General features: G+C 40.3%; 1 protein-coding gene across 1 annotated transcript in view; it reads left to right on the forward strand.

The window, feature by feature from the left end:
- The first annotated feature begins 7,064 nt into the window (after positions 1–7,064).
- Positions 7,065–13,673, forward strand: part of LOC104958480 (thyroid adenoma-associated protein homolog) — a 16,110-nt gene continuing 9,501 nt past the window's right edge. Inside the window, exons 1-3 of the mRNA XM_010786223.1 lie at positions 7,065–7,211; positions 8,534–8,656; positions 9,533–9,624. Of these exons, the coding sequence (XP_010784525.1) occupies positions 7,065–7,211; positions 8,534–8,656; positions 9,533–9,624 (362 nt within the window). The remainder of the gene's footprint in view (positions 7,212–8,533; positions 8,657–9,532; positions 9,625–13,673) is intronic.

Below are 13,673 nucleotides of genomic sequence, written 5' to 3' on the forward strand. Positions count from 1 at the left end.
CAAAGCAAGGCAGCCCACCTATAGCAAGAATAAAGCATCGAACGCTCTGCGGAGCGGGCCTCACACCTGCTTTTTTAAGCTCAGCTGGGGCACCTCCCTGCCTTGCATCTGCGAGGAAAGGATCCTTACTTCTCACTGGATTTATTACCTCGGTCAACATTATCCTAGTTTGAATGTATTCTCCATTACATATACACAAAGCATGAATTTCTCTGTTTATACGTAATAAAGCCAGTGCAGAACATGCCTTTCTTTCAAATGGCCAGCAGACCCACCAGTGCGGACAAGGAAAGTGTGGAATTGTATATAGACAGTCTATGAGGAAAATGAACCTTACCTTATAACTTCATTTATTACCTTAGTCAACATTATCGTGTTTCAAGTCTTCAATACAGCATGACATTCTCTTAGGCGGGGCTACCTTATGATTGACAGCTGGCTACCACAGTGTCCCCGTTGTGGTGTTGTCCTGTGTTCTCTCCTAAAGATGAAGACTTCTACAGTTACAGTAAAAAATAATTGCACATTTTGGTAGCACTAAAAAAGATCCTGTTTAGTTTATACTTTAAAAAAACAAAATGGAAACAGCCAATGTACAACACTGAGACGCTCCAAATCCGTAATCCATTAACCATTTACTGGCATACAGAGCATAGTTCTGCTAGTCTTTATACCATATTCGATTATATATAAGAATAAAGGAAGAAGAAGTAGAAAGATATACTTTATTAACTACCCTTACAGGGACCATTTCTTTCTCACTTGTGTTTACACACCATTACACACACAGGGGAGGATATACATGCCACACAACGCAACACATGGCAGATAGGCAGAGGTGGCAGAGCAGAGAGGCTGCCCAGGTGCCCGGCGCCAAGGAAGCAGTTAGGTGCCTTGCCAGGGCACCTTTTTTTCCCGATCGGGAGGTGACCCTACCGCGTTCCAAGACCAAGTCCCTACAGACACCGAGCCACTGCCGCACACAGTCTTAAAATAATGCACACTATTCGTAATAGTTCATGTGCCCCTTCTCTGGATAGGCCGTGTCCAATTCAAAATCTGATTTTATCACGCTGCAGCCACATGCACTCTTGATTCAAACGCTATTGAACAGTAAGAAACCAAAGCAATGCTTTTTGCTCCCAAGTCAGCGTCCTCTTGCCTCTCCATTGATACCCTTGATGGCGTCCTCTGTTGAGGTTTGTCGATAACTACAAATATCTGGGCTTTTGGGTTGGACAGTAATCTGAACTTCAAACACCATATTGAAGTTCGAACCAAGACATTGAATATTCACTCTTGCTTCCTTTTCAGACATAAAAAGGTCCCATGTCATGCTTTTCCGGTTATTACCCGTCCCCTGTGTGTTATGAAGGTTTTTCTCAAGTCAAAACCCTTAAAGTACACCCTGTAGCGAGTAAAACTTACACAGAAAATCACTTCCCCAAACACGCGTCGTTGGTGAAACGTCATCATCCATTCGATTATTCCGGGTACGCGCTTACGAAAGCACGTACTAAATAACTAACAATGGGCCAATCCTGGAGCCGTTACATTACGTCCGCCGAGCCGTTACGTTAAGAGCCCGCTGATTGGTCCAATTGCCAATCCACACACACACTCAGTGCAGGCAGCTCTGCTGATCTCTCCTCCCTGCTGCAGGCTGATAACAGACAGTTGGTATCGTGGCAAAATTCTCTCTGCAGACCCATTCTCACAGCGTTTTATCAACCTATAAACCTTTTTCTTACTCAATATCAAGCCACACTTATATGTTTTTATTTCGGCTGTGACTTTGTGTGTGTTCAGGTTGGTTTGGCTGTGTTTGGCTGTGTAATCGCTAAACAAGGAAACACAATCTCCACGGAGCCCTCAGCGCGATTCGTACCGCCAATCAGAGCACACTGGGATCACAGGAGTGAGGGGGTGCGGGGGAGGCTGCTCCGCTTAGTGGAGAAAGGTGAATACTGCTGGAATTCACATAATTTACAGAGATCCTGTATGCGAAACCAATGTGAGTTTGAAAATTGGACCAGCTATTTTTCTATTTTAGTATACCTCAACAATGGAAATTATCATCAGTGGAAATGGCCATGGGACTTTAAAATGTTGTTTTTCAACTTCATCCCGTAAAAGGTTGGTCTCTGGCTTATTCTGTCCCAGCTGGACTACGGGGATACCAATTTATAGATTTGCTGTCCACTGTTTTGGCCAAACTTGACCCACTCTACCATGCCTGCACTGCAAATATAAATCAAATGCAACCCCTATAGGACTCATCATTGCAAACTGTGATAGCCTAACTGGATGGTCCTCACTTACTATGCCGTTAGGATGCAGCATGTGGTTTTTATTAATGTATAAAAGCCATTTTAGGTAAGCTTCCACTGTATATATGTGCCAGATTTGCCCCCAGTTTGTGACTCTCACACACCTCAGATCCAGTGCCTGGATACGGTTCCCAGGTTCCTGCCGTGCGAACTGAGGCTGGAAAAAGGAGTCCTTTTTTTATTATGTCCTTCGGTCTTGGAATGACCTTTCAGTCAACCCTCAAACTGACGGCACTTGTCTCAATAGCTGTTTTTCAAATTCGAAGTTGTCTGAGTCCTTACCACCAGCTGCTCTTGCAGTAATAAGTAGTGTACCTTTCTTACTGTCCTAATGTGCACAATGTAGTGACTGCTTTTTCATCTTTTGTTTTCTTAGGTATGTTCTCTGTATTTTATATGTTTGTGTTATGTGTAACGTTGCTGCCTTCTTGGAAAGGTCAGCATTGAAAATAAGATTTTATCTCAATGCTTTTTTTATCTGGTTAAACAAAGGTTAAATAAATAAAATGCTGTTAATTCGATTTTTTTTTTAAGATAACCAAGATAAAGTAAACAATCTTACTCCAGGATAATACAACTCACTGAACCTTTGGAGAGTTGATTCCTGCTTTATTTATCCCACAAACAGCTGGACTGTTAAACCAGAACAAGAAGGAAAAGAACTGTTCTGAAGGCAAAGCATGGCCCTTCTCCATTTTAGATACTTGATATTCAAACAGTACTTTTCCTTACTTTGTAGTGTAATTGGACTTCCTGTCTGTTTCTCAATCTCCCTCCCTTCTTGCTCCACTGTGAGTGTTTCAGAGTGAAACTGTGAAACCGCTGGCAGACACAGACAGTTTCCATTCTGACTCAGTTGGCAGGGATGAGATTTGGATGGAGGAAAAAGAGGGAAGTATAAAAGCTCAGCTCAGGGACTGAGGAGGAGATAACTTTATTATAATGTGGGTGGTTTAGGGGAATTTCTCCCTGTTATATGTGCGATTGAAACGTTGAATGTATGTGATCCCTATGGAAAATACACTCTCTTTCAATCTGAGAATTAATCCAAACACGTTTCTCTTCCCAGTTGTTTATAACAGCTATTTCTTTATTTATCTAAATATCACATACTATACAATTTGTCAATTATCAGATGAATGTATCTGAGCAAATTTACTCAAGTGATGTAATCAAATACTAATCCAAGTAACTTCTAATTAACTTGAATATTTTTCTTTAAATGCTACTTTGAAATAAACTAAAAGCTGTATAATAACCCCATGCTGACATATAGAGACTGCAAACCTTCTTAAAAACAATATTATATTCCTCATCTGCCAGGAACGATGAACTCTCCATAGCTGAGGGTACTTGTCAGTATTGAGATTTAGCATTAGCATAGTGGATGTTTGGATGGTGTGACGTTTTTGGATGCAAGCAAGAGCTTTCTTCCTCTGTCAATCAAAAAATATATTGTAATGCTGTGTCACCCACTGCCAGTTTCAAGTTAACAAGCGAGCAAACAACATAAACAAATGGAGGCATACTACACCTAACAATCTCAAATGTTTGCTAGTTGATGGTTTTGGTATTCAACATACTCCTCTCAGAATCAAACATGTAAACATGGCTGGATCTCTCCCATGTATCCTTAAATGGAGAAAAAGGACCAGATGCTAAACCTCATTTTTCCAGAGCTGCATTAGCTTTACGCTGACATCTATATGTTTTGTATTTTATCATGTCTCACCTCGCCTCTATGACTGCAGGTTTTGCACCCCGCTCTTTTAAGGTCATATTAATGTTGCACTCAGAAATCCTGACTGTGTGTGTTTGTGTGTGTTTAGTGACAGTGGTCAGGTGAAGCTTCACCCCAGTCTGTTCCTGCTGCTGCTGGTGCTCAGCCGACTCTACCCCTCTCCCATGGATGGATCTTCTTCACCTCTGGGACTCGCTCCATTCATGCCCTTCATCATCAGGTCCGTGCTACAAACACACACACACACACACACACACACACACACACACACACACAACACACACACACACAACACACACACACACACAACACACACACACACACACACACACACACACACACACCACACACACACAACACCACACAACACACACACACACACACACACACACACAACACACACCACACCACACACACAAACACACACACACAACACCACACAAACACACACACACACACACACACAACACCACACACACACATATCAAAAAAATATTATCTTCTTTTTTTTCTTCTGATCCCCGTTCAATTCCAAATTGATTTTGATCAAATCATTTCATAACCGGTAGCTCTTCTTTTAAGCCTAGAAAAAAACAGAAAAAAACGTTAGCACTTAGTATTTCATATTCACGTAGCTGTAACCTAAACAAACATATTCAAGTGATTTTACAATTAGTTCTACTAAAAAACATAGTACCTCTCCTCCGAACTGACAAAAAGTCCACACTGTGACATGTTAGATCACTCTGCAATGATTGCCTCTTGTTCCTTCTCCTTTGGCGTTTTTATTAACGGATCAAATAAAACGCTTTAAAGGTGCTTACCACACTTCAATGCTCTTGGAGATAATGTGAGCCAGTGCCGTATGCTATACCAATGCATCCCTTAATAACGAACTCCTAGTTACTGGTGCAAGCGACTCTTCTCCATGAGCAGCAGTAAAATTACAATGAGGTGTAAGCGCTCTGTCCAGCAGAGCTCACCTCCCTTGGTGTAATGACTATCACAAGAATAGTGTAACTCCATAGAGGTTAGAAAGATACATTAGCGTGTGGGAACATACTCTTAATCAAATCCCAAGAGGTCACGGCACTGCTGCTCTCGTCCAGCCAATTGAAAAATCTCAAACATTTATCTGAACGCAACAACTACTCCTAAAGTATTAGCAGTACCTGCAGTCTAAACTCTCTAGGTGTGTGTGTGTTGTGATGTTGTGTGTGTGTGTGTGTGTGTGTGTGTGTGTGTGTGTGTGTGTGTGTGTGTGTGTGTGTGTGTGCTGTGTGTGTGTGTGTGTGTGGTGCTGTGTGTGTGTGTGTGTGTGTGTGGTGTGGTGTGTGTGTGTGTGTTGTTGTTTTCACAGTTTCGTTTGTGAACTTGTGTCTAATACATGATTTGCACTGGATCGATTGGCTGTTATTTAGCGCGTCGAGCCCGAACGCAAAAACCCTGTCCATGAGCGGGCCAATAGAGGTAATTGGCTAAAAACAATAAGCAAGCATTTTGTCTGATTTTCATTTTAGGTATCTGCACTCCAAGAACGCAACGCAGCCGAGAAAGCCTGCCTGTTTTGTTGGGGGGCTTGTTCTGTCTCGTNCATCTGCCATCTGGAACTATTTTGGATACAAAAAGGTTCTTCTCTTCTTCATTCACAGATGAACCCCCTTATTTGAGGGTAAGCAACATGCATTATCATGACATGTTAGATCATGACTTAAGGTATGATGAGTCAACCAGTTAAGATTCAGACGTCCGTGACTAAAATCCTTCATCCGGTTAAATATAGTTAAAAAAAACGCAATATATATCGCAGGGGAAAAAAATATCTCAATGTCATTTTTTTTCAATTTCGTGCAGCCCTAACTTAAAGTATTGAGGCAAATGGGAATACAAATATAAATGAATGGCAAACAATACAGTATATTGTAATAACTGTTAACAAAGGGTATATCACTTTATGTAACATTGCTCAAACTGCTTACTGTCATAAAAAAAGACAATTATATCCTCAAGTAAAACAAAACTTTTGAGTTCACGGAATTGTGTAGTTCTTTGGGTTTAATAAAATGGAATTAGACCCTCCAGAAAAACGCGGGCTAAAATCCTTGATTATGCAATTAAACATGCAGGGTTTTTATATGATTTTATGCGGTGAAATTGCGGGAAGTTGGGAAAATAATAGATTTTTTTAAAAAATATTGGGCTGTCATATTTATTCTCTCTCACACACAACCTGCCACTAATGTTAAACCCCTTTCTTATTCATCCTCGAAAGGGTTTTGGAGGTTGATGCCTCGGTGAACCTGAGTTGTTTGGCTTTCTTGTCCGCAGCAGCAGAAAGCATTTTTCGAATGTTTGAATGAATCAAAGTGGGCGTACCGTCAACTTTCTCTAAGACGTATGCTCCAACACACAGTTGCACGGGGTGCAGAATAGTTTCCCCCCACTTTCGTGAAAGACATCGGGGTACTGCTTTTCCCGGTCTTTAGCAGAAATGTTCGTCGGTAAATGAGATGGATCATATTTTTTCATCTTGTTGTTTTCTCTCTCGTGTGAGTTCCACACGTTCACTCTACGGTGTTGTTTACCTTCTGTGATGCGCGAGCTGATGACGTCGCGTCATCATCATCACTTCACGTCAAGACGAGGTAACTTTTTTTTTTTTCAACTTTGTGTGGAAAAATGCGGGGATTATGCAGCCTCTGATAAATATGCGGCCTTTTAAAAATCTGCGCCATTTTGCCGATTATGCGGTAAATTCTGCGATCGCAGAATCGCGTTTTTCTGGAGGGTCTATGGAATGGCACAAAAATAAATATGTATTCCACTTCATGCATCATTGGTTGAGGCTGAAGACTTCATCCAAATCTCAGAATTGCATTGTTGGTAAAAGAGCACCAGATTTTGACAAGGAAAGATAATGCAATGATGCTCTGCTTTATCGTTTTGAGAATTCAGGAGTGTTACAAGGTAATTACTGAAAATATTGTGTTTTAATGTGTTCCATTTTCCCTCTGCAGGCCCTGCTCTCCTCTGAGCCCAAGTTGTCCAGTTGCAGTCTGCTGAAACTGACCATGAGAGAACTGATTGCTCTGGCCATGCCCTCCACCAACACGACCACCGACAGCTCCACCGTGCCTCAGGTCTGACCCCCCCCCCCCAGCAGCTCATGCATGAGTCCTTTGTCTGGTCCGGTCTTACCTGGGAAAAAATGCTGCTGTGACTGATTTAAGATCTTTTAATCCCTCATACACTTTGACCTTCCCTTAGGTTCCTTTAACCTGTTAAGGGGCTACGGGGCTACGGGGCTACGGGGCTTAACAGGCTTTTTTGTTCACGAAACTGTGTCTCAGGGCTTCTTAAAATTTAGTAAACTATGAATGTGTCATACTCACTTAACGGGAAGAAACTAAGCTAATTGACGATATGAACAATTTTTAACGAAACAAAACACAAATCTCACAAAAAGCGTCTAAATGAGCCCTGAGCGAAAAAGTGCTGACGCACTTAGCACAGAACTCTAGGTATAAATCGATCGATATACTTATTTGATCTGCACAAACAAGCTTTGCTAGCAAGCTGAGATTCCACAGATTCTATACATATAAGTATCATCACTGAGTGATCAGAACTCGCGACCAGACAACACACGACGTAGCTTTAGGTAGCCAAACACGGAGATATGCTCACCTTTTGCTGTTATTCTGATCAAAAATTGTGTTCAATGGCATTAAAACGAGAAACTCGGCTGAAGGTTAATCCAATGTGTCTGTGTCACTTTGAAAAGGTTATTGATAATCCATAATAACATTTTTATGTTTTCATATTAGCTGCTAATGATAGCTTCCAGAGTGTATGGCAGCTTCCTGTTTTGGGTATTCTGGCTACGCGTCTCTCTCACTCCTTCCCCTCGATTCTATTGGCTCTAGCGGTTAAAAAGAGATGTCAATCATCAAAATCGACCAAGGGGGGCCAAAGATAGGTCAAATCCACCCAAATGACCCCAGAAGTGTTTTTTTTGTTGTTAAATCTCTCTAAAAAGGTCAAATGTCACTTTTGCATCAAACTTGATACAGGGTACTTATTATATGTAATAGTTTGGATTCCTAAAGCTTTTAGTCTCCGATCCCATCATTCAAGGGTGGTTTTCCCTATACTGTAAGTAATGTTTTTTTTTTTGGACGGACACAATAATTTAATTTTTTTTACTATGTTCAATCTGAATTTACTTTAAAATAAAACACATCCTATATTGATTAATTTAACCCTTTTAGAAGTGAAAATATGGTCATTTGTCCTGGGAATGTCATTTTTGAGCCTGAGACCTGAAAAACAGGCTCGGGGCTAAACAGGTCAACATGTTCTGTAACCAAACAGCATGGAAACAAGATTAAACTGTTAAATCAAGTGGTGCTTTCAAGATACTGTTGAATATTGTTTAAATGATCCGTTTACCTCTTCACAGGTCCACGCTCTGAACATCCTCAGGGCTCTGTACCGGGACACCCGTCTGGGGGAGAACATCATTCCCTTTGTCTCAGACGGAATGCAGGCTGCTGTTCTGGGCTTCACCTCTCCTGTTTGGGCAGTGAGTTTCCACTTCCAAGTTTAACATTATCACAGAATATCCACTATTACGTCTTTTACATTGGCCCTTTTGGCTGTGTTGAGTCAAATCATGCTGCACTGATTTGTGTTTCCATTATAAGTTTTAGCGCGCCAAGTTGTGCGGACTCTAAGCAGGTTTAGGGACATCTTGCCAGCTTCTGATAAAACCAGCGACGACCCACCTTCTCGCCCGTAGTCAATTATTTTGGCTGATATTCTAAGTGCAATATGATTCAAGATATGTTCTTATTGACTTTTGAAGAGGATCTGTACCAAAGAGATATGTTCAAAAGTCTCTATTTATAGAACACAACATCAAGGCTCTAAAGCCCCACAATACTTCATTTATTATGGTGTTTGAACACATATTTAACCTTTAAGAAATATAAGCCCATATTGCGATCTCAATAACATTTCATAATTGTCTTAGGGTTATAAAAAAAAACTGCATTTTTGTGATATACTTCTACATTACAAGGTATTTCAGGTTACAAACAAGGGACTATTTTGAAGAATTGAAATGGTATCAATGCACTGAATTAGCAGAGCATTTTTTTTCTTCAATTAAAGTCCAGTAAGAATTAAAGTCAACAACAACAAGTCTACTTGTTCTGCAGGGAGAAGTCATATGATACAATGCAAATACATACAATTAAGACACACTAAAAAAACAGAGAACAAAACAGGTAAAGACACTCAAAAAAATTGGGAATTTAAATGTCATGATCCACCATTTAACAGCCGCTCCTTGTTTATAGAGAAGGGGCTTAGACTGGATTCACTTAGCCATTCACACATACACTCTCTCTTCCTGTCTCATATCCTCCCTTGACCTTTCCCCTTGTGTGTTCCCCAGGTGAGGAACTCCTCCACTCTGCTCTTCAGCACTCTGATCACGAGGATCTTCGGAGTGAAGAAGGGGAAGGACGAGCACTCGAAAAAGAACAGGTCTGCTGCTTCTCCCTCTCTCAAACCGCTCCACCATTACAATGGGATTCTCCCCATGAATACAAACTACATCACAGCCAGTGGTTATCAGACATGTATTTGCAACAAAGGTCAAATAGGCAAAATGAATAGTGCAACAAAAGTTCTTAGCAACAAAAAATTATGATTTGGCCCTTATGAAACATATGAAATACCTTGAGGTGATTCCACTTTTATACAGTGTGTAGTGTAACTTGTGTCAAGGATGAAGTTACTTTAGTTTTTTGAATGGTGCATTTCAGGCCAGTGCTATACATAACCATTAACACACAAGAGGAAATGAAATGGACAAACAGAAAGGTAGACTGTTCATAAAAGAGATATACGGTTGTTAAAATCGACTTTGTAAATACAGTTGATGCTGCAAGAGTTGCAGAAGTATAATAATCACATTTTAAACAACCTCTGGAAAGACTTTGGTTAAAGTTTGGCAAGCAAGTCATCTTGAACTGTAAATGAAACTGTCGTTTCTTGTCGTTTTAAGAAATAAAATAGTTTAGAAATGCAAGGCTGCATAGCAAAAGATGTACATATATTATATATTTGTGTTTTGCATCAAAACTAAAAAAGCAACCGTAAATCATTTGACGCCATGGTAATACAAAGTCATGCATTCAAATGATGGTTGTTTGACCACTGGGGGACACTGTTGTAACACCACTTTGCCCAAATTCACATTTGACTCAAAGCCACTGCTCATGAGTGTCTGTGGAGCTGATCTTCTGCTCTGCTGCTGTAACAACAAAAAGGGAGGGACATCTGAGTCACAGGGCAACTTTGAGAAACAACAATAGTTGTGCAAATGAGGTTTAAGTGTAGAGGGTTATGAGCTGTTAAGGGTTATTTGACAAATGTGGTTTGTGTTTTAGATATGTCAAACAACAAATAATTTGGTTGTTAAAAATGTTACATTTTTCCAACATTTCTGTGCATTACCAAATAACTGATATTGAAAAGCCTCTGACATACTCCTTTTTTTCTTCTTCTAGTGAGCATATGTTTGCATGCTTATACGCAGATGGTGAACATAGTACACATTCTATGTTCCTAACACTAGTATGTTAGCATGCTGACGTTGACATTCAGCTGGTTTGAGAAAGAGACACACACTCTCAGAGATGCATACTGTACATGTTAGGGGGCAAGTTCAGACCATCTTGAAATGTAATGAATGCTATAAAAAAACACAACATTTGTTAAGATGAACCTTTATATATACAGTCTATGAGATGAACACACTGAAGAACAATTTTGCCACAGAGTTATTAAAAAATCGAATGGAAAAATTCCATTTGCTTTGTCGAGGGAACTAGAAATATTCTGACTTTCAGATTTGCCTACAAAAACATCCTCCAAGCAGCACTCTATTTGGACACATGAAGATGCAATAGCCCTGTGCACCTGAACTTATTGTTAATACATCAGACAAGTTCCATCTTGTATCCAGATCAGCAACAAGCATAATGTACATGTACTATGATAGTTGTAATGAGGTCTTTATCGAGCTCAGAGGTGAGTTGTTGAGCAACAGATCATCCTTGGTGAAGTTTCACACGAATCAGACCCTTTTCCAGGAAGTGGTCTGGTTCCCTTTGTTGTATTTCTATTGGCTGCTGAAGGCCTCTGAATCCTCCTAACCAAGCCAAGGCTGCTGCTGTTTATCTTATCTGTTTTCACTTGTGTTTTCAGTCTGCTGTGTTTCCCTTTGTACTGCTGTCACTTATTCCCACTCTTCTTGCCTGCTCCTCTCTTCATTATAACTTTGGCAGGGTTCGTGAGTTCTGATAAGCAGAGAAAGGCTTTGCAACAGTGCCCTTGTAGCATGTTTGTTGTCATGGCAGTAAATGTTATTGTTTCGACCTGGAACACAGAAGTGTGCGTGCCGGAGCCACGAAGCTGCAACTCATTCTTAATCATGGACGTCTGTCTCTTCCTTCGGCTGTAATTCTTGTTTCTGCCATTACCACGATTTTACGGTTGTGATGTCCAGCAGCAGAAAACGCTTTGTGACAGCTTGTCCACTCTAATACATGGCCGTGTGTTCATAAGAAGCCTTTATGGAGCATGAATAGTTCCCTTATGCACAAACTAGTTGATTTGCTGCAGTTTGTGCATCTGGGAAGTCTTGCTGTCTGTGGGAAATTCAGCTGTGTATTTGACATAGTTACATGGTTCCAGGCATATTTTTTGCTGTTGGATTATCATTCCACTCAGCTCAGACTCCTCCGCTCCATCACGGTGTCGGTGCATCCATGTTGATCTGATATCGTTTATGAGATACATGTAACTGTAAACAAAGCTGACCGAGCGAGGATTGCTCTCTGCATTCCGACCTCCAAGCTGTATCTTCCTCCTGCTTCAACTCCTCACTTTGCGCTATCGTACATGCAAACATCTCCATATTTATATGACCTTGGTGTTTTGAATAAAAATATATTGGGAAAGCTACACTCTCAGAACTTATAAAGATTGCATTTAAGAAGTCTAAATCAAGGCTAAAATAATCAAATCCAAGTTGAGTGTTGGGCTCTCCCGTTCTCCTTCTTATTAACTTAAGCAATCATACCAATACAGCACTCTTTAGAAGTCACAGTCCTACAGAAAGTCAAAGTAGTATCATCAAACGGTGGTGATAAAGGAACACATGTTTAAGTAGAGCAAAGGGATGGCTGTCTTTGATAAATCAATATATACATTAATAAAATCTGTATACTGATGAATCATGAGCTATTTTTAACCCCACCTTACTTTAGGTTTAGTAGTTTGGTTCATAATTGAAATTGGGCTAACAGTACACAGCACATTAAGAGTGTAATCTGCTTTTGGACTCTTATTTATTGTGAAATATTGGATTGCTGTACCTCTTCGGTGTCTTGAAGTTATTTAAAACCATCTGAGACGGGTGGAATGTATTACTTTCATTATTATATGTTTGGATTCTGAAAGAAACTGCACACTAATCTCCAACACACTTGTTGTGCCTAATACAGCCACAGCTGTGAGCCCACAAACATGAGCTGGCCTTTCCCCTCTGCTCTGTCCTGCTCTGTGACCCTCACCCCTTTTACCCCCATCTAATCTGCTCCAACACGACCTCTGACCTTTGTCCTCCAGGCAGCAGAGTCTCATAGAGAGAGCAGAGGAGGGTGGGGGGGGGGCGCACACAATGTTGTGTCCTGTATTTGTTCCCATATGCAGTGTAAATCTGCAGGTATCCAGTGGTGGGATGTCATTTACTGTTGTACTGCACAATTTTGAGGTACTTTAACTAAGTATTTTCGTTTTATGTTACTTCATTCTTCTGCTCCCCTACAATCCAGAAGCCAATATTGTACTTTTTACTCCACTACTTTTATCTGACAGCTTTAGATACTTTAAAGAATGAGATTATTAGCTTACGCAAAATATAAATCAACGAATAAATAAATAATTATTTATAATTATGGGCTGAAATATCTAGCATTAATACATCAATAATCATTATCCAACCATTTCAGACATATCATTCCAAAATGGGCCTGTACACTTAACAAGTACTTTTCATTTTGGTACTTTAGTCCATTTTTTATTTATTATGTGGATGGAAAATATTACCTACATTCTTTTATTAAAACACCTACTTTCACACATAGAGCCTACATTTAAAAATAATAATATAAGAAACTGCCTGAATAATTATTAAACCCTCAAGAAAATATGAATGCAGGACTTGGAACAAAGTATTTTAACAAATGTAGTATTTCTTCCACTGCTGCAGTTATCCCCACACTCTTATCAGTGTGTGAATCTGTGTGTCGGGTCACACGAGGTGAGTGTGTCGGATCCAGGTTGAACCAATACACATGACCCACTTTACTACCAAGACAGTGTCTCTGCTGCTAGTGTGTGTGTGTGTGTGTGTGTGTGTGTGTGTGTGTGTGTGTGTGTGTGTGTGTGTGTGTGTGTGTGTGTGTGTGTGTGTGTGTGTGTGTGTGTGTGTGTGTGTAGTGTGTGTAGTACGTTACGTACTA

This window comes from Notothenia coriiceps, unplaced genomic scaffold (genome assembly GCF_000735185.1).
Source record: "Notothenia coriiceps isolate Sejong01 unplaced genomic scaffold, NC01 NC01_scaffold00028800, whole genome shotgun sequence".
Classification (NCBI taxonomy): domain Eukaryota; kingdom Metazoa; phylum Chordata; class Actinopteri; order Perciformes; family Nototheniidae; genus Notothenia; species Notothenia coriiceps.